At 41.1% G+C, this 22279-nt stretch overlaps 1 protein-coding gene across 2 annotated transcripts in view; it reads right to left on the reverse strand.

Moving 5' to 3' along the window:
• Positions 1-376: 376 nt before the first annotated feature.
• The window catches only part of LOC113029441 (vasoactive intestinal polypeptide receptor 2-like), a 46607-nt gene continuing 24704 nt past the window's right edge, over positions 377-22279 (reverse strand). The window contains exons 5-14 of one of the 2 annotated variants that reach the window (XM_026180295.1): positions 13872-13969; positions 11219-11357; positions 9967-10117; positions 8148-8208; positions 7846-7915; positions 4565-4656; positions 3991-4129; positions 3247-3288; positions 3056-3146; positions 377-1738 (exon numbers count right to left, since the gene is read on the reverse strand). In XM_026180295.1, the coding sequence (XP_026036080.1) occupies positions 1686-1738; positions 3056-3146; positions 3247-3288; positions 3991-4129; positions 4565-4656; positions 7846-7915; positions 8148-8208; positions 9967-10117; positions 11219-11357; positions 13872-13969 (936 nt within the window). In that variant the 3' untranslated portion in view covers positions 377-1685. Of the gene's footprint in view, positions 3147-3246; positions 3289-3990; positions 4130-4564; positions 4657-7845; positions 7916-8147; positions 8209-9966; positions 10118-11218; positions 11358-13871; positions 13970-22279 lie in introns of both variants that reach the window. The other variant, XM_026180294.1, reaches the window with a different exon arrangement.

Consider the following 22279-nt stretch of genomic DNA (forward strand, 5'->3'; position numbering starts at 1 on the left):
TAAGTGGAAAAATGATTTTATTCCTGTTTCTTTGTCTAGACTGTGTTATTTAGTCTACCCTGTTTTCCCAATGGTAGAGGTTAATGAGATCCAGGTGTGCGTGGAATTTATATAAAGCAGGTGAGATTTTGACTCACAGCTTCTGATGTTTTTGTGAGATAATTGCTGAAAGGCGACGCCAGAAAATAAAGGACACTTAAAAGAAAGTTGAACTGTCTGCAGATGCTGTCTTACTATCACCTTTCATGCTGCTTATGTTATGCTACTTCACAGAAACAGAAACATAAGATGAGAAAATATCTGCAAATGTGGAAGAAAAAACATTTAAAAGGATTCAGTTTGTGTGATTGAACAAACAGAGCTTCATTTCCATGATAAAAAAGCTTTTATGGATTAAACATATGGAATCACAGGTTTACAGTTGTGATCAAAAGCTTACAAATTTAACAACTATGTCTTTCTCTACATTTTACAATCAGCCAGCGATATACTCTCCACTGTATAAAAAAGAAAGAAAAATAATACAAAACAGTCTATGTACAAGGCAAGCATGGTTTTTGGCTTTAATTCAAATCAAATCCATTTTATTTGTATAATGCCAAATCCAAACTGTCACCTCAAGGCGCTGATAAAACTCTGTTACAGTGAGTTCGTTTGGATGAGAACATTCTGTGTGTGGGAAACACTGATCACCCTTAAAGTGAAGTATCTGTATTCTAATTTTATCTCAAATTGAATGCTATCACGTTCATTCCCTGCTGACGTGATAAGGGAAAGTAAATGGAGTTACTGAAAAAACAATACATTTAACAGGTGTGGTAGGCCTTATTAAATTACATGTAAAACAGCAATGATCCATGATAGACTTTCAGGAAAAAACTGAACTTCAAGAGGATCATAGTGAAATTACTGACGATAACGTGCTGTTCAGACAGCCGTTTTTGTTGAGCCCTGAATTTGGTACCAACTTAAACACACATTGTTATCAAATGCATTCAAAACATGAAAAAATGAAGAGTGACAAGAGCTACAGTTACCCAGGAAACACCAATGATATCTTGCCAGTCAAAACAGAGGGGTGTACTGCAAAGTGAAATTACAGTAATAGATCAGAAGGCTGCAGTATGTTGAGCTTAAAGTCTGGAGGTGAAGGTGGATCTCTGTTTACGTGGCTACATCACTGTGGTAACTTACCCTGCTCCTAACACTAATAATAACCCCTTCTTAGTACCTGATTGAACCTCCTGTGCTTTCTTTTAAGGTTTAGGATCATATTAACATGATAGCATCACATAGTCACTCCAGTTTTGTGGGCTTCACATCCACTACCAATTTCCTGTTCCACTACATCCCAAAGGTTCTCTACTGGATTGATATCTGGTGACTGTGGAGCCGATTTAAGTGCAGTGACCTCATTGTCATGTTCAAGAATCCAGGTTGAGATTATCCTGCTGGAAGCAGCGATCAGAAAATGGGTACACCGTGGTCACGAAGGGATGTGCTCACCAGCCTGAACCGATCTAAGAAAGGATGGATCCATCCTTTCATATTTATACCAAATTTTGTCCCTACCATCCAAACGTGGCAGCAGAAATCGAGATTCATCAGATCAGGCAACATTTTTCCAATCTTCTGTTGTCCACGTTTGGTGAACCCGTGTGAAATATAGCCTCAGTGTCCTGCTCTTAGCTGACAGGAGAGCCATCGGGTATGGTCTTCTTCTGCTGCAGTAGCCCATCTGCACCAAAAACAGACAGATGTTGACATTGTTTCCACATACAGTAGTGGTCTCTGCTTCCCATGTCAATAATCAGCTCAGTGTCTGAATCAGTTAGCTCAGTGGGGCTTCAAAGTGAGAGGTCGGGGATTTGAGCTGCCGTTATTTGGTTTTATTTTTTATTTTTTCAGCTTTGTTTTCGTTAAAAAAAAAACATAAATAGATTTTTAAACAAAAACTTTCCCTTGCATATTTCCTGAATCTTTTCTTGGACAGTGAGTCTTGACTTACAATATTAATGAGCTGAACAGCCTGTGAGATGACCGAACTGAAAAGCAGGAATAAATATGCTTACCTATAAGCATATTTGCAACATAATTTGCAACATCTACTACGTCACAGTAGCAACCAACAGAGCTGAAAAACTGCACCAAAAACTGCAGTTCCTCTACTGGCCACGTGAGGCTGGCTCCACATCCCCATAGCCTGCCATGCTAAAATGCCCAACTTCACGGCACATATAAGCATGTTTACAGCCTGATATGAACAACACGTTTGGTCTCTATAATTAATTTCTTCCTTCATATCAACTGTACAACTGTAGATAACTCAGCCATATAAATATAGGTACGGCTTTTTTATTATGAGGTGGATTCTTTTTTTACTTAGCACTAATCAGCAGGTATGGATGAACCTTATTAACCAAACATACTCTGCATATCAGTTAAAAAAAGAAAAGCTTATATGAAAGGAAGAACTAGATCAGCCCTACAAAACTAAACATAAAATATGAATATTTCTGTATACATCTACCTTCAGGTATATAAACTGTATGGTTACTTTCTCCAATATGGATTTAGCATTTTTATGTAAGTCTTAATTTGTGCATTAACTATTTGAAAACTATTTTTTCAAGTCAGTTAGTCATTCTTTGGATGTGGAGAATAATTATAAAAATGAATTTGTTGTTCTGGAAACATTATAGGAGGCACTGTTTCATCCGTTATGTGTTTAAAAATGTTAAAGATCATTGTGAAATCTCACGCCGATGTGGAAAAAAAAAAAATATATATCTCCGGGAGGTTTGACGGTCCAAAACGAAGTCTTTCACCTCAAAAACGTTTGCAAGCCACAAGTTCAGTCCCTGCAGCATCAGGCGATATGTCTATAAAAGCGAGGTTAAGTATAATTCCTCCACACTGACCGAACATGAGCGCCCGTTCTCAAAGTCTTTAACAAAACAGGCTGTTTGTGTCGCAGATCACAGCCCGGTGATCTCAGTCTGCAGGATGGATTGGGCTCGGGAGTTTCTAGAACACTGGGTCGAGCTTTCTGTACCATTTTGGTTCACGCTGTGGAGCCTGAAGTCCTGTCCCACGCAGCGCTTTACAGAAAAACACTTCCATGTCCTCCTCAGCTCACTCTGAACCTTTATGTGCAAAAAAAAGAAGAAGTAGAATTATATTAAATATATTATATATTAAAAAATCTTGTAAATTATGTTACGAAGAACACATGCATAGGCTCACCTCACTGTTGAGGAAACAGTAGAGAACCGCTACAATTAGACCCTAAAAGGAAACAAATACCACCATAACAGATCAGTGCCAACGTGTCAGAAACAAGGCTATATTAATACTAAAGGATGCTGCCTTTAAGGGTCACCACCTATCCCGAGCATCCTCATCTGTCACACCAACCCACTGCATGTCCTCATTCACTACACTCATCAATCTCCTGCATTGTCTTCCTCTTTTCTTTCTGCCTTTATTAGAGGCAGTGAGAGAGAAAGGAAGGCAGAAGTGTGGAGGCAACTTTAAATGACTGGTTTGTTGGGACAGCACAAGAAATGAGCACATCAGAGTGACAGCTCAGGCTGAGTCTTTGGGGACAAAGTTAGAGAGGCAAGGCTGAGGTGAGATGGTGGATATGTTGGACAGAAGCTGCCCGGCAGGAGGAAAAGAGGAAGACCGCAGAGAAGAGTCAAGGATGTGGGGAAAGAATGGAGACTGTGTGCAGACACAGAGCCGGACATTAAACTAGGACACAGTCAATGAGCTAAAAAAAGAACATGCAATGTTTATTTTTCTTACTACAACTCCCAATCATACATGACTATCTTGTAAGGGTCAAAATTCTTGATGTGGTTCTCTCCTTTGCTGGGTCTTAACTTGATGACATTTTTATCTTCCACTACAGTCATTTTCCTACCAGAGCAAAAAAGGCAAATCATTTTATTTAGGAATTTTATGTTTTTAAATGTCTTATAGTACCTGGAATGATCCGAGGCCGAGATCGAAGAAGATCTTCACTTGCTTCACGTTTTCATTTTCCGGTTCCATCAGGTAGAAAAACACCACGTAATACACCCCAAACAGAGGGATCAGCAGGAGTGTGGACTTAGCCAGGCGCCTGATAAACACACATAATACTCACTCAATGCACACAATACATTTAGACTAAAACTTATCTGCGAGACCATCAGTGGGAAATCTCTTTCTTTCACTTTTTCTCAACAGTGCAGAAAAATTGTTTATTCTGGATATTAAAAAGGAGAGTTACAATGAGGAAGGAATGGCTATTATTTGTTTGGTAAAGAAAGAATAATCAAAATCACTTGTTTCCAGATTGAGAAGCAGAAACAGGCAGGAAGATTGATTCTAAGATGTCCAAGTTTAAACACAGTTAGCTGATAATGTGATAATGGTTCCTGTCTAATGTGTCGAGGAGATTTGATATGACTGCTGCTTTCGTCACCACATTATCAGGAAGCCCTCTTAAATGCATATGAATCTAATCAGCGAGAGCTCGGAGGTAAAAATATGACTCCTCAGTTCCTTGACGTACTTGTATTGGCATTGATCGTTTCCGCCCACATCACAGCTGCGCAGTTTCTGCACCAGGATGCGGATGATGCTGATGAACAGGATGAAATTGATCTTGTAGAGAAACACGGCAGAAAGAAAGAGGAGTCATATTAGCGAAAAGTGTAGAAAGGTTAGAAACAAATTTCTATGAAATTTGTCTGTCCAGGAGCAAAGAGTCCAAAAACTGACTGTACAGTTGTGTTTCCGAACTCCATCCATCCATCTTCTCACATTTACCCAGGCTGTCTGGATAAGTTTGCCTAGGCAGAGAAACGCAGACCTTCCTCCACCCAGCTACCTCCTCCAGCTCATCTTGAGGAACACCAAAGCATTTCAAGGCCAACTGGGAGCCATAATCTCCCCTGCATGTCCTGGGTCTACTTCAGGGCCTCCTCACTCAGGTCATAATCTTAGATATCCCCACGCCACCTCCATTGAATGTGGAGGAGTAGCAGCTCTAATCTGTCCCTCTAAATAACTGAATTCCTCACCCTGTCACTTTAGGTCACCACAGCTGAAGGCAGGGATGTAGAACGACCAGTAAATTGACAGCTTCGCTTTTACGCTCAGCTCTCTCTTTACCACAACGGACCAGTATAGTGTTCACATCACTGCAGACATGGCCCGAGTCCATCTGTCAGTCTTCTGCTCCCCTCACAGAGCCAAGTGATGAGATACTCGTCCACTGTAAAGCTCAACAACCCTTCATACAGTCCACTCCACACTTGGTGGTTTTTTGCTGGGGACCTGAGTAAGTGAAATGTGATGTACTTGCATTTACAGAGTGCTTTACTAACCACTCAAAGCTCTTTAGAGTGCAAACTTTAAGGACTTTATGTATCTCACGTCCATGGCCATTTTAGCATCAGCACTTTAACCTTTGATGTCTTTGAACTACGAGAGGAAGCCCCAGCACCAAACACGGGCACAGGAAGAACATCTAAACACTACACACAAAGGCCTTAGCTGGGTTTCAATTCATTTTGAAGAGCAGTTCCCATATGTTGATAAAAATCAGCTGCAGTGTAAGTGGAGGGGCTCACACCCACATACATGTGTTTATGTGACATATATGATGATGATACTTAAAAAATACTTTTTCAAGAATAAGAAACCAGCCAACCAGGTTACAAAAACTGAGAGGTGCCGAAATGAAAACAAGTGCAGCTAATAGCTGTGCTTAGCTGGATCATTAGCCACAGTGGGACCAAAGGCCAGCAAGGGAGGCGTGTTCAAATAATGCTGCATTATAAAAACTCTAACTTCGACCATATAACCAAATCTGAATCCTCAAACAAGCTTTTGACATGTTGCAAATATTTTTACAAAACATCACTCAGAGGTGTATTTTTTGTATATGCATTCCCCTAATTTTAAGTGTATTTTCTCTGGTTTTCTGTGTTAAGTGACTTCCATCACTCAGTCATACTGTTTGAACAAGCAGTTCACGAGAAAGCTACGCTCCAAAACCTGCCCAGTCATGTACCAACATACACAAGCACACATTCAGAGACCATGTCCTTACAGATGAATGCGTTTTCAGAACAATAACTTTACAACTGCTTGCATTTCATATATTTAGAAGACATCTATAAATCGTAGTTATAGCCAAATATAAATGGAAACTTGATGGCACAAAGCATATATTAGAGCACACATTATTGCAAAATGCTCAACAATCGAATCGTACAACGTCAGTTACATAGAGCTTCGCAAAAACAAGCAGTAAGCAGTTCGCTCACAACGGATCAAGCAGAGCTTCACTGTTGCAACAAGTAAAAATAGTAAAAATAGAAAAGTTCAGCATGACAGCTCTGATGGATTATCTGCTGGTTCGCATGTTTTGAAATCGACTGCTGACTGATTGAATTTTATCTAAAACTTATCTGTTTGCAGATGTTTTCTCAATGACTGAGCAGCCTTTTTTTTATGAATGTCTGTATCAGAGGATATAATTGTGTCTGGGATTTCCAGTGTAAATAAAGAGATCCACCATCTGAGGCCAAGTCTCACAGAAAATCCAAAAATAGCGATAAAATATGTCACACTGTAATTTTTTAGTATGCTGCGTATGGAAATGAATGTTGCTGGAGTAACTTTGCAACTCTGAAACTAACGGATTTCAATGGGAAGGATGATTTATGCCTGCACTGCTTGTTTGTTTTAGATCACTCTGGCTGTGACACTTTTGACATAATCAGAATATTTTATCCCAATCTGTGATCTTTTGCTAAACCTCATCAACTAGTTTTGATCCTTAAACATTTCTCCTGGAAACCCAACAATAAACAGTATGTTAAAAAGAAACATTATCTGTGAGTACTTTAGCAAACTCTATTACCAAAATAAAAACTACAGTACAAAGTGCTCTGGTTCAGTCCAAGAGTTAAAGTATAACCATCTATGTGTGTTAAAGCTTCAAAATTAAAAGGACTCATTGTGCAGATTGACTCTGGTATGGTTTATAAAGATGTGAATGCTATAGTCATTCGTTATTTGTATATAACATCTTCCCTAGAAAAGTACTGAGTATTGCTGCTGACCAAAAACAGATCAGCAGCAATACTTTTGTAGTTTTTAAATGATGCTGAGTTTGTACCAAGTGAGTGAAGCTAACATTCTTGCCATCATTAGACCACCAGCAACAGCCTGAACCTTTGATAAAAAGCAGGATCCATGTTTTCATGTCATTAATGCCAAATCCTGCCATCTGAATGTTGCATGGCATGTTTCCATTTAGCATCAGTTGAACAGGAGCACTTAAACGATGTGTCCAGTAAGTGTGTGACTCTAAAAACCAATGTGTGGCTGTGCAGGCTCTGTAATAGTGCATCATTTTTAATATGGTGAATATTTATTTGTAAAATAAAAATAATGATCCAATGTTTTATATTTTAGTAGAAGAAAGCAAAATAAAATGAGAAAATGAAAACAAGGACAAAGCAGGTGAAAATGAAAATGAATTTCAGTTCAAATTGCAGATTAATGACAAAAAAAACAACAACAACAACAAAAAACAGACGAAACAGACTTGACCTATTAATTTAGACTGTGTTATACCCACTGGTGGGGCATAATGGGCTGTGTGTACAATCATCCTGACCACAGATCCACTCACTTTTACTCAGGTCAATTCTTTATACTGTTTATAACTAATAAGGATTGTGTCCAGGATGCCGAAAAAACATTTAAGAAGTGCTTTTTTAATTCATGAAAAAACTCTGTCTGATGTATGCAAGGTTATCCTGGGACAAAACTCACAATGATAGATGCCATGATGGGCCAGTTGATCACTCTGTTTGGTATGGGGGTGTTGTTCATCTCCCAACACCTGGAAGTGAGTAAATAAGTCAGTGAGATTTGTAATATTTCCTGACCTAGAGATGGTTAAATGAAATCAAAGATGCATTATTTTTGATATAAGCTTCAACCAATGCAACTGCATGCATGTGGTGGAAATTAAGGATAAGCATAATGTGCCGCCTGCAAGTTTGTAACGTTTGATTTTTGCACTGACCTTGACACAGTTTGTGAAAACAATGTTTAAACACTTGCAGACTCACCCCATGTCCTCCATGTATATCCTACAAATGATCCATGCCACGATGAACACAAGAGGGATTCCTGAGAACCAGAGAGTAGAGAGGAAGGTAGATATGGAGGAGAAGAGGATCTGTTTAGGTTCTCTATCTGGCAGGCACAGAACATCCTCGCAAAGTGCCACAAAGGAAATATGACGTCTACACACACACATTAAACATCTGGGGCTGAACGGTGATGCATTGGGGAGGAACTGTTGGTAAAGTGGAGATGGATAGTGGAAGGAAGGTGTCAGAAGGCAGCAGCTGAGACAGAATGGAAGAGAGCGAACGCAGAGGCCAGGAGAGTGTTTACTGCCCGGACTTTCCCTGAATACACCAGCTCACTTCAGCAGCGTGACGCACTGTCTGCTGGTTGTCTGAGTGCTGGCACTGTGTTTTGCAGAGGCTCACACTAAAGGGGTGCTACAACAGGGCTGTCTATGAAATTTCTAAATTTATCAATATAATTGATTTTTTTAAACTGCAGGGTTAATAGCACGCTAACTGCAACCAGGGAACATTGAATGAATTGTTATTTTCATAAACTTTTCTGGTCTTCCTGACCTCTCGCAGCCTCATTCGTACGGAGCTTAATTCTCTGCAGGGATTTTCTTAAGGGCTCGATCTGCTTTGCATCAACACCTCCTGTGATAAATTTAACCTAGCATGAATCCCAAAGAGCGCAGTGATGTATTGCTGACCTATATGTGCTTTGTGGGTAGTGGCAGACATTATGTAGCAGAGAAGTGTGTTTGCTCATTGTGAAGAGGTCATTTGTACATTGTTTAGCACTGACTTGCCAACAGCTAAGCTTGGGCAGGTCAGCTAGTCTCATTTTATGTGCACATAAAGGTTAAAAGGAACAATTAGCCCAGTTACTGTACATTAAGTAGATTGCTTAACAAAAGCCATCCGTGTCAAAAACATATTAAAGCATAAGGTTAATCTTCAACGGTTTCAGGGGTCAGTTTAGCACAGGATTAATTCAACCGAGTGGTAATGATGGAACAAATTTCACAACTCAATTCGTCTCTAGAGAGAGAGACTGCGCTTTGTTTGGAAATAGTTCAGATTTTGGCCAGCAGATGGTAAATGTGAAAAAAAATGTTGGGACAAAAGATTATGAGCAAGTCCAACCTCACCCTGACTGAAACACTGCGGGAGGACGTTAAGAGAGCTGTGTATAAACAAATGCCTGCAAATCTCAATGAACCGAGGTAATATTTTAAAGAAGAGTGCCAGAATTTCTCCACAGCAATGTAAGAGACTGATAAAGCCATTCAAAAAGGTATTACTTCAAGCTATTGCTGATAAAGAAGGTTTTAAAAGTCACTAAATCATGGATGTAATTAGTTTTTCACTGGATTGCATAGTATGTGAAACTTTGTAAGAAAGAGAAAGTTCCAAGTAGCTCAGCTCCCTGATGGTTCGACCACTTTGTTAGCTGAGTGATGTTAATGGACTGTTTCTACTTCACTGCACTCATGTCAGATAACTCTAAACTTTCTCTGTGCAGAAACCAAACTAAGTCCACAATACAAGTGCTCTAAACTTTCACCAGGAGTCTGAGGTTTCCATTATTATTCGTTTTTTTTAATCATCTTTAGACTGTCTTACATTGTCTTTGGTTTCTATTCAGTTTTAATAAAGTGTTTTTAATGCATGATCGTCAGATGTTTCAGTGGGTTTTAAGACATTAACTTGGTGATAGGAACATTATCAGTGGTTACACATAAGACCAGGCCAATAAGACTGTAAAGACAACATAAAGTTACGGTGCTCTCATTGTGGTTCAACCTACCCCAGCCGATGAGCATGTAGATGGAGAGGCGGAAGGAGTAGGTGGGGAGGACGAGCAGCAGCGTGTGAAGGTAAAGACCTTCAACCAGCAGCCAGAAGAAGTTAGCTAAGATGAAGTACTGGAAGAAGATCAGGCTGGCCTTACAGCCCACCTACACACACACACACACACACACACACACACACACACACACACACACACACACACACACACACACACACACACACACACACACACACACACAGCAACATGCTTTGTTACATCCATTCTATAGTTTGCATAGTAACGTTCTGTATGTAATATTATAATTTGACCACAAAGAAATACATTTTCACAAAGAATTAGAAGAATCACCAACTTCATTGTGAACCTTGATGACTGGCATTAGGGTGACTGTTTTTACACTGTGAAAAGATTTCTCAAATGTTTTGTGTAAATGTGCAGTTGAGCCAGTGTATTAAAAAAATCTGCGCTTGTTTCCAATGAATTTACTAATTTACTTTTCTCAGAACTGAAAGACATTTGTTTTTAACCGCTCCATGAACGGTGATCCACATGGTAGAACATTCAAAGCTGGAGAACTATTGCTCAAGACCACTTTATAAATTACAAGTCTGGCTTTTTGGAAGAAGAAATGAGTGATGTCTTTTGCACAGGACTGTATATCCAACCCATGACTCCTGGATTAACGGTGCTAGAAATGCAAATTTGAAAACTCTCTTCAGCATGTGTGGACATGTTGGAAAAAATGCAGATATAGAGGTAAACTTTGCAAGCCACCCACAGTTTTCTAAACTAAAGCTGCTTCTTTATGTGAATGGTTTCCAATGCTTCACTCTGAGGTCATTTATAGCCATCTGCCTAAGGACCCTCAGTGCCGTGCAAAACATTTAGATAGATTAGATTCTTATCCATCACACACACACAAAAACAACATCAGGAAGGCGTCTAACTGGTTCCAAATTCATGCTTCTGCATGACAAAGAGTCCAAACATTTAGCCAGAGTCATAAAAAACCAAACATTCAGTTCAGCTACAAGAGTCCTGCAACAGATGGCCTCATAAAGTGCTCATCTCCAAGATGCTTGGAAGAGCCCAGAAAGTTTTTTAAAGGTGAACGTTGGTATCACCAATACAGACTCCTCCTGTTTCTACTTTAATTAAGGTTCATCTAAAGGTTTTTGTACATATAGTAAATGTGTTTAACGGTGAAGTAAAAAATGTGTGTGTGTTTTCATGCGTGAAAGGCTACCAGCGAGGGCTGTTGGCTGCAGTCTGTGGTTTCACCATACGAGAAGAGCAGGGTGTCTTTGACGAGCACTGCGACGGCGCGCAGGATGAACGACACGAACAAGTTCAGATGGATGTAGTTCCTCATGCAGTGGAGTCTCCTGTAAACACGCACACACACGCAAACATAGAGAAGTGTGTTTACAGAGTGTCTGGGTGTGAATTGACTGAAGGATGCGGTATCTAAACATGTTGATAGCGGCCGAGTGAGCAGCTGGAGTCCATCCAGACTGAGCTTCGCACATCTCTACAAACTGTTATCATGCTCCGTATGTTCGGAAGTGTTAAGAGTATATAAATAAAAATGTGTTATATAACCCGATTCTGAATACATCATTTGTTCAAATTATCTTGACTTTTCAGGATATTTGCACAACAAGACTGATAACTTTGCCTTCAGCGCTGGACCCTGCCTGACTTTACACCTCACGTTTTTTTCAGGATTTCCGCACTTTAGAAGAACAAAAATGATTCATTCAACATATGTGAGAAGACTGAAGAGGTCAGAGCCATGACCCCAAACTCTGATTGCAGTCTGCTGGTGTAGTAAATGTGAGTTTTCTAAAGAAACGTGCTCTCCAAACCCTGTATTTGTTTTCTTTACAAAGATGACCTGAGGGGCTGCACGAGGGCCCAGCATGAGACTACGAATCGTGCAAAGTCACTCTGGCAGCGTCTAAGAATAGAAATCTGGAGCTATGATGTAAAACTGAAGACAAAATCATCTGTTTCTGATTTCTTCACATACCAACTTTCACTGTTTCAGGGAATTTAAATTGAGATGTTAGATTAGTCATTATCATTAACTTTACAAACCTATTTCAAAAAGGGAAGTTTCATGGTTTTTTTTTACATTCGTCACCATATTTTTATGTTTAAAAAGAGAAAGACAGTTTCTGCAGACTTTTCAGGGTTATTGTATTAATAGAAAAAGTGTGAGGCACCTTTGTTTGTCCTTCATAAGAAGCCTCATTTACATATAAGAGATGTTTATTTTAGGTTGTTCCACCATCACCCCTGTGGATGCTTCCAGCAGTGTCCTTGTTAAGCTCAAAAGCATCGCCCTTGTCTTTGTTACTTTTACTTTGTCTTTTAGGTAAGTAAGAAAATTTGAATCCGTCCATGTGCACACAACATTATAAGTCATGACATCCAAAGGCAACAATTTGTAGAAGTTTTAGCTTCTAGTTATAGTTAGTTATAGTTAAAGCTGGGTCGGGTGACCATGAATTATCTCTTAGTTATGCTGCCACAGGCTCAGGCAGCTGTGGGACTTTCCACGAAGCAGCGACAACTTCTCCTGTCTCCACTCTTCCACAGCATGTCCTTAGATGCCACCACTGCGTTTGTGTTCTCTGTCCTCTCTGTGCCTCTCCAACCTGTTCGCTTGTTTCAGCAAGTCTGCCTAACACACGCTTTCTTCCTGAGGCGAAGAATAAAAGCCCCTCTAATGCACCCTTTGACCGCCAAGAGAAGCATCCAATACTATCAGTTGCTTCTTAGTTTTAGCTTTTTTTTCCTACTTCCATTTTGCTTCATTCAGCTTTAGTTGTGTTTTGTGTGCTTTTGCAGCATTTTTTAATTTGCTGGTGTCCATTTGACCTCTCAGGGCGACTTTACGAAGAGGTAAAAATACTATTGTGCAGGGTTACTGTGATGGAACATGTTATGCCCTGAGTAAATGCCTTGATGAAGTTAATGGCACCATCAGGACAAGCAAGGCAATCAATGCTTGTCCAGTGAAATCTAAAAATAGACATTGATTAAAATCAAATTGGACTAAAGTATCTTAAAGTAGGATTGATCTGCTTTAGTCTGCTTGACTGAGAGTCAAATTAATGGGTGTGTTTGTGTCCTGTCATCAGCGCCTGCAGCTGGGCAAACTGAGAGCACAGCTGCTTTTTCTGGTTGTTTGAACATGCATATTGGGGATTATGTCTCGTCTTTGATGGGTGATCAGGACACTAGACAAGTCGTCTGCGGCTCTGCTTTCAGTGTTCTAGGATCAGATAAGATCTGTACTTTAGATGGAAAAAGAACAAATATTAGCAAGTAATTATCAGAATAATCACGTGCAAAGTAAAAGAGTTGCAGTTTTTGTAGTTACAGGAGATGTTTTTTAACAGTAGCTTTTTAATAGCTGTTTTATTAAATATTTAATATTATTACATATTTATATGAGAACACTTAAACTGAGTTCATCTTAAACATCTGCAGCAGAAGCATTTTACTTTTGAATTTTGGACAATAATAAAGTTTTGTGTGTAATGAGGTGCTTTCATAGTTTTTATTTCTACTTTTACTGCATCAGACGAAACTCTACACAGCTCAATATTTGCACTTCCTGGTTGTCTGTGACTCCACAGCTTCCTTTATGCTTCTCTTTCCTCCACTTTCCCATTCATCAAACAAGTGGTGACAGCGCTGTGGTCTCTGAACATGTGCTTTTGTCCCTGTTATGGGGATTTTTTTTCTCTGACTATGTGGTCACTAATGTTCTGTCAGTGTTGTTTGTCTTTATAGTATACAGTGCCTTGAGATGACTTGTAATTCTGGTCACCATGAATTAAACTGAAACAGTGCTTCTGTGAGCTGTGGTCAGTGAGTGTTTTTACCTGAACAAACAGATGATGATGGTGCTGGTTAGCAGAGTGATGATTGACAGGCTGTGGCCCAGATTGGACAGAATCTGCACCGCCTTGTAGAAGACCAGCTGCAGACATACACAAAACAGAATTATTATTATTTTCCTGCTTATCGAATCATAAATAATGGAGCTGCTGTCACATCGATTGTGAAGCACAGCTGGGTCCCCATCCTGAGTGTAACAGTGGATCCTGTGAGCACCTCAAATGTTCATGTAGATTTTAACGACATTCTTTGCCTTAATGACTGCTGAGTAAAATTAATTAAAATAAATGTGTGTCCTATTCTTCTGCCATGAATCTATTGCTTTCTTTTCTAGGCACCTCTAAATTTAGAAGAAGTTGTACAAATATGCACCTTTTACTCCTTTGGTCCACATAAAGGTACGCATAGAGGTCCAGTACACGTATGTAGGCTGTAACTGCAGGGACAGATATTGACTTTTATTGTACTTGTGATTCTGATGTTTTGAGTTTTATAGTGAATAAGTAAAGAAGAACTCTCTAGTCCCCTGTAAAATCCCAAAATAGTTCGACCGAAAAAGGATAAACGGCCACTGAGGATTTCATAACTTGCACAAGGGTATTTCCTTTTATAAATACAGTCTGATCACAGAGGAGGAAAATCGTGGTGTGAGAAATAACTGTCCAGGAAATTTTTCCCACACCACGAAGCGGTGATGATACACTGATGAAACACGGCACTCATTCTGCCCACTGCTTCTTTGTCCAGAGTGGAGATGCTCTTTCACAATAAGGGGAGGGTCCAGATAAGAATGAGGATCTGTTCCTTCTCAAAACAGTTCAAACCTCTCCTCTGACTCTGGCCAACACACACCCGCAGAGCATTAATGCTGCTCGCAATGTGTGGGTTTGTCAGTGCCTGGCGTTCGTTGCTATCTCATCATGTATAAACAACATTCTCCACCTCTGACACACCATCTGGCAATTAACCAGATATACACATTGCACATCTACATCTAGCCTATATAAAATATACTCACTGACCTCTTTAGGTTAACATCGCTTCACAATGCTGAGGGTGGACACCCTTCTCCATCCATCCATCCATTCATCCATCCATCCATCTTCTACCACTGACAGTAGAGAAACCCAGAACTCCCTCACTCAGGCATTCCCAAGTCAGCTGAGATATATTTATATATCCAGCAGCTCCTTTCTCTCTTCCTGGAAGTGGCACCCAGGACGCATCCAAATCAGATGCCTGGACTGCCTTACAATTGTACAATTTCTCTGAACCTGTGTAAATTCTAACCTCAGCTTCCCGTTCTTAGCTGAGAGGAGTGGTACCCGATGTGCTCCTCTGCTGCTGCTTCAAGGTTCAATCTGTTGGATTAATCTGTCTTCAGAGATGCTTTTCTGCATATCTTGACTGTAACTGTTGCCGTCCGATCAGCACAAAGAAGTCGGGCCTTTCTTCTCTGACCTCTGACATGAATGCATCATCTTTGCCCAGAAAACTTTCACTCATTGGATATTTTCTCCTTTATGAGAAAAAGGTCCACAGAGATGGTTGTGTGGGAAAATCCCATTAGATCAGCAGCTTCTGAAATAGACGACCAGCCCATCTGGCACCAACATCCATGTTACAGCCAAAGTCACTTAATTCACCTTCCTTCTCCATTGTCATGCTCGGTTTGAACTTCAGCAGGTTGTCTTGATCAGGTCTACAAGCCAGTCAGTTGTAGTTTTTACCTGATGCCATTAAACAACTCCATGTCCTGTTTTGGTGTGTTGGTGTGTTTATTGAAGTACTGTGACATACACTGGGTCTACAAACCCAGTATGTAGGTAAGACAAACATAAATCACTGACAAAACATGCTAGTTATGCAGGAAATGTGGCTAACAGCACCCGGAGGACGGGGTTTCAGGCAAAACAGAGAAAATGTCTCCTCTTTAAGGTCTAAAGTCCTCACATAGATGGATTTCCTGAAGTACGGGACGTAAGTGGAAGTTGTCATTTTGAAACATTTGTATTTTTCACGATTTCCATTTTTGGAGACTTTCATGTTCTCTCTGTTCTTCTTTTTAAAATTTTTTTTTATCAATTTGTCTCTTTTATCTTTGGCAGTCACTCACTCTTTCCATTTCCTCTTATTTCTTATCTTTCATTTTTCTTACATACTCGCTTGTTGTTTTTCACACAACATTCACCGCCTAATGATCTATCACGTCCTCCCCCCAAATTTTTTCAATCTGTAGTCCAGAGATTTTCCATCATTCTGATAAAGTTTGTTCACTAACTTATTTGGATCATCTTGATAATCGATGGTCATTCATATTTGAACTATTGTGATAATGTACTTCAGTCTAATGACTCCTAAAATAGAGCTTAAATGTCTTTGTAATGTTCAATATTTACATTTTAGTGAAACTGTTCTGCAGGCTTTGAGGTGACGCAGATAAAATATATGAACGCGTGAGACTTTTTCCATTGTGGCGTTTCTACTTTTAGAGTTTCGGTCCCTGTCTGTCCACTGTAAATATTCGCACACAGAGACAAATATCTGAGCATACACAGACGGTCGCAGCCTGGCATCGGTGTCTCATTCCTCAGCACGATTCTCAGGCCTTCTGGCTGGGAGCTGATGACCTGCTGGCTCTGGTCTGCTGCAGCCGCACTGCCTTCTATGTCCAAATGCATCGTCTCCATCCATAAACTCTGGCTCATTCACTCTCCATTTCTGCGTCCTGTCTGACACTGGAGGATTAAAACAATGCTGAACTTAAGGCTGGGTATCTTCATGGCCATGGTTACAGATTAAATCTACAGGACTTCTGCTCCTGTAGAGTTTTAATCTCCTAAGACCCCAACTCTTTCATGGCATGCATTTTTAATTTCTCTTTGATATTTGGGCAAATTGGGACCTGATGAATGTAAAAACAAAGAATTGCCACATTTGTTTTCCCTGATTTTTGTTTCTGACAAAAATGAGATGCACATATAAGGATATTCCTTTAAAATTCAATAGAACAGTGGCTGTATAATGTCCTTGTAAGTGGACATCAGGCCTTTGTAGAGCAAAATTTAGTATTTTGGTCTAGACAACCCAAAATGTGATGTCCACAAATGTGGACAACAGGTTCTAGGAAGTTAAATCAAAACTGCAGGACAGAGACCCCTGCCCTGTTCATTTTAGGCTAAAAATATTCCTGTTAAATCTCAGTTAGCTCAATTAGTTGTTTGCTTTTAAAAATAATTTCTAAATGATGTATTTAAATAAAAAAGCATTGATCAAAGACAAGGCTCTCAACTGCACTCACAAAACACTACCAAGTAATAAAGGTTTCATAAAGGTATGAAAACTATTTCAACAGCTAATGACATACAGCTTACTCACATCTTAAAATCAGGACTGAGTCTTTATGATGGACCTAAGTACAGTTATATCACCAGACAGTAATGAATTCTCAGTAAGCTGCATATGATACAAATCATAATTATGTTGCCATTCCCTCGTTTTTAATCTGGCAGATAAATAAAGTTGGAGAAGTTGTTCTGTGTGAATAATGTCTTTGGTCGCAAAGATGAGCGTTCTTCACTTTCATGACAGAAACAGGATGCATGCTCTTTGACAAAGTGAAACCATGATGCAGACTTTGAGTAGTGAAATGTTTCTCATCTCAAAGTCTGTTTTGAACCCTGGCAGCTTTGTGTTGATTGCTGAACATAACTCAATTTTAAGGCTTTTATTTTTTTACTATATTTGTGTTATTTTTCCATCTAATTGCTGCATTTTAAGAGGAAATCAGTGCACAGACTCCTCTGGTCAGAAGTTATTTTTTAATTCCAAAAAGAAAAATGCACGATGAGCTTATAAATTACACCTCGTTGCTCAGATTAAAACTCTGTTTCCACACATATTTGGCTTCTGATTTCTTACAGACAATAGTCTGGGTCATTTATTAGCTCCACCAGTGAGATGTTTCATATGTAAGATTCTCTCTTTGTCTGAGGCACAAAGCATTATGCAATATTTAAGGCACATAAATTACAAACAGAAGAAAAAGTCATAAAACAAATCTATATCACAGAACTGTTGTTTTTCTTCTTCCCCTGTCACTGGGCTCTCAGAGCCACCACATTAAATATGAAATGATATCACCGTGTTGGTGTTGTTCCAACAACATCATGAAAATGTCAGTGCTCCAAGGTCGTCCCTGCAACTGATCATTCATGTTGTTTTAACTCAAGAAGAAGGAATGGTCAAAGAAGAGGTTTCATTGTCTCCAATTCCTTCTATCGGAAAGCCACTGTGGTGCACAAGCTTTCTAAAGCCCGTTGGGAAAACCAGTTCAAGAAGTTTTGTTTCCCAAATCTAACCAAGCCTAAATCTAACTGCAACTGAAAACTGGAAACAACCAAGTCTGAAGGAAATAATTGATCCTTTTCTGTGATTGCACTCAAGACAAGAACCCTAATTTTCTAAAAAGAAATCATTAGCATGGATAAGTGAAACCAGTGTGGATGTGAGTTAAACTAACATTTTTTCCACACGCCTGAAGAGAGCGACTCCTCAGGTTAAGTTGTATAAAAGTCTGTGTGCCGTGGACTGCTGTCACACACAGGATTGTGGATTGCTTGGAGCCCAAATGCAGGATGCAGGAGACAGAAGTGAACATAGGCTCAACTGTTGATGGTGTTGAATCCAAAAGTCCAAAAAAAGAGATTGAAGGCAGGAGACTTTCAAGAAATACTAGAAACCACAGAACTAGGAAACACAAAGCTACTTTGAAACACATGAAGACAAAGATGAGATTGTTAGAAGGAACTGAATGGAAACACTGGTAATGTCACTAAATATAAACCTAAAGTCATCAGAAACTAAAGCTAAGAACTGAAGTCACAAATAACAAGGCTCATACACACAAGGTTAACAAATAGTATTATTAACAGAAAACTAAATACTGACTAAGCAATGTATACAGAAGCCAATGAAAACCCAGAAGAAGGATGGACTAATACAAACTTAAAACCGCGAGTTTAACGCTGAGACGTCCAGACAAGGATGAAGGCCGTCGTTTTGTCACCTGTATGCTATGAATGTCGCTGCAGTCGGTGTGAGCTCAGTGCCAGTGGTGTCGTCTGGCTTCAACAGAATGTTTTCCAGATGGAAAACCTTCATCTCTCCCACAGGACACGAAGAAAAGCTTTACTAAAAAGCAAAAAGCTACACCTGAAGCTCTGGACAGGATCACAATTAAGCCAACTGTCCATGTCTGTGTGTGAATGTGCGCTTGTGGTTTATCTCTGGAGGTTAAAGTGAGACAGAAAGATCTGGAACAGCGCCCAGATAACTTCAACATAACTATCAAGTTCAAATTCATTTTAGGTTTATTTATGTAGCACGAGGTGTCAACAACCATCAGCTCAAGGGACTATTGTATAGTAAATTAAAGACGGTACAATATTACAGAGTATCAGAACAGCCCTTAGTGACAGTAGTGAGGAAGAACACGCTTTCAACAGGAAGCAACATGGTGGCTCTTACTCATCAAATCAGAGACTAATGCCAAGATGGCGGCACGCACGGGTGCAGCGGCTCTTAGCTCTCCAGTTTGGTGCTCGTTTTTACTTTTAATGTGGATATTTTTGAATGTTTGCAACGCCGCCATCTCTACAGTCGCCAGAACCTAATTGACCTAGGTTTTAAATATAGTTTGTCTGTTTCTGGCGACTATCAGCGAACACACAACATCCTGGTGGAGATAGCGAGACCGCCAGGGTCACCGTGGATAGTCTGCCCACCCAGCAAGCGTAGAAGGCGACGGAGGGAAAGAAAGCAGAAGAGGAGATGCCGGTCGGGCTCAGACGCTAGGCTACGCAAACATCCACACCGGCCAGCACTTCCGAGCCTTTTCCTATCGAACGCCAGATCCATCACCCACAAACTTGACGAATTGGAGCTACAGATAGCCAACACAAGCTTTGCACGTAACTGCAGCATTATTCTTATTACGGAGACGTGGCTTCACCCGCTGATTCCCGACGCTGCAGTCGAGTTAGCAGGCCGCACGCTACACCGGCATGACAGAAACAGCAACTCAGGTAAAAGCAGAGGAGGGGGGCTATGTGTTTACGTGCATAACGAGTGGTGTTGTAACAGCAGGATCATTCACACACACTGTTCTCCTGATTTGGAGGTTCTGGCAGTCTCGTGCAGACCTTTTTACATCCCGAGGGAGTTTACAGTAGTTATTGTGATAGCTGTTTATATACCGCCGGATGCTAACGTTAGCACGGCTCTCAGCCTCTTGCTCAACACCATAAACAAACAACAGCTTGCCCACCCCGATGGGGTTTTTATTGTCGCCGGCGACTTTAACAAAGCGTGCCTAAAGACTGTGCTTCCTAAATTTGTCCAGTTTGTGGACTTTGCTACGAGAGGAGAACACACTTTGGACCATGTCTATTCAAACATCAGGCATGCTTTCAGAGCGACACCCCTCCCCCACCTGGCTGGATCTGACCACCTCTGCATGTCCCTCACCCCCACCTACACCCCCCTGCTGAGAAAAACAAAGCCCCAGACAAAGACAATAAAAACCTGGCCTGAAGGAGCCCTTTCTCAACTGCAGGACTGCTTCTCAACAACTGTATGGGATTTATTCTCCAGCCACAACCTCCAGGAGTACACGGACACTGTACTCTCGTACATCAGGAACTGTGTTGACAATGTCACCGTCAACAAAAGGGTCAGGGTGTTTCCAAATCAAAAACCCTGGATGAATAGCGAAGTGCAATCCCTCCTAAAAAGCCGCAACACTGCCTTCAAGTCAGGGGACAGGGCTGCGTATAGGGCGGCCAGGGCAGACCTGAGTAGAGGCATCAGGAAAGCTAAGGCTGCCTATAGGAGGAGGATTGAAGATCACTTTGCTGACAACGACCCCAGAAAAATGTGGCAGGGGATCAATCACATTACCAACTACAGAGGCAATAACCAGGCAACATCTAGGACTGATGCCTCGCTGGCTGAGGATCTAAACCGTTTCTTCGCCCGCTTTGAGACGACCAAGCCCTCAGCTGCCACACCACTTCCACCCGCCCCCAGCACTGGCACACTAACACTTAGGGAGCACCAAGTGAGGTGTGTTCTAAGGTCAGTGAATCCCAGGAAGGCGGCAGGTCCTGATGGAATACATGGAAAGGTTCTCAGAGCATGTGCTGACGAACTGACCGGAGTCTTCACTAAAATCTTCAACCTTTCCTTGTCATCAAACACCGTCCCGCCCTGCCTCAAAACCTCCACCATCATCCCCATCGCCAAGAAGACAGCTGTGGCCAGCCCAAATGACTACAGGCCTGTTGCACTTACGCCTGTAGTGATGAAGTGCTTTGAGAGACTGGTCTGTCAGCACATCAGGGCCAGTCTGCCTCCCACTCTGGACCCCCACCAATTTGCCTACAGGACAAATCGTTCCACCGAGGACGCTATCACCATAGCGCTCCACACTGCGCTGAGTCACCTGGAGCACCGAGGAAGCTATGTGAGAATGCTCTTTCTGGACTTCAGCTCAGCATTCAATCATATCATCCCGGAGATCCTGGTCCAGAAACTGTCTCACCTGGGACTCTCCACCCCCATCTGCCTCTGGATCAAGGACTTCCTGACAAATAGACCACAGTCTGTCAGACTCGGCCCCCACCGGTCCAGCACCATCACACTCAGAACCGGGTCTCCACAAGGATGTGTTTTGAGTCCCCTCCTGTTTACGCTCTACACATCCGACTGCTCCCCTACCCATCTCTCAAACACCATCATAAAGTTCGCGGATGACACCACAGTGGTTGGACTCATCTCAAGGGGGGATGAGTCGGACTACAGAGATGAGGTCAACAGACTGACTGAGTGGTGTTCAGTTAACAACCTCCAACTGAACACCACGAAAACTAAAGAACTTATCTTGGACTTCAGGAAGGGCAGAGCAGACCCGGCCCCACTTTACATTCACGGGAGCTGTGTGGAGAGGGTACACTCCATGAGGTTTCTGGGCGTGCAGATATCTGATGACCTCTCCTGGACTGCAAATACTACAGCGGTGGTTAAAAAGGCCCAGCAGCGTCTCCACTTTCTGAGAGTGCTCAGGAGGAACAACCTGGAGGAGAGGCTGCTGGTGACATTTTACAGAGCCACCATAGAGAGCATCCTAACGTAACAACATGGTATGCAGGGTGCTCAGCTGCAGACAGGAAAGTACTGCAGCCACTGTGACAAAGACAAATATTTATATACAGAGGGACAGGCCAACAGAAGAAATGAAGACAATCAGGACAATTAGGGGAGACAGGCAGGAAGCAAAACTAACACGCAAAACAAAAGAAAACACGTTTTCTGAGTCTTTGAAACAAGTCAG

Source organism: Astatotilapia calliptera, chromosome 9 (assembly GCF_900246225.1).
Source record: "Astatotilapia calliptera chromosome 9, fAstCal1.2, whole genome shotgun sequence".
NCBI classification, from domain to species: Eukaryota; Metazoa; Chordata; class Actinopteri; order Cichliformes; family Cichlidae; genus Astatotilapia; species Astatotilapia calliptera.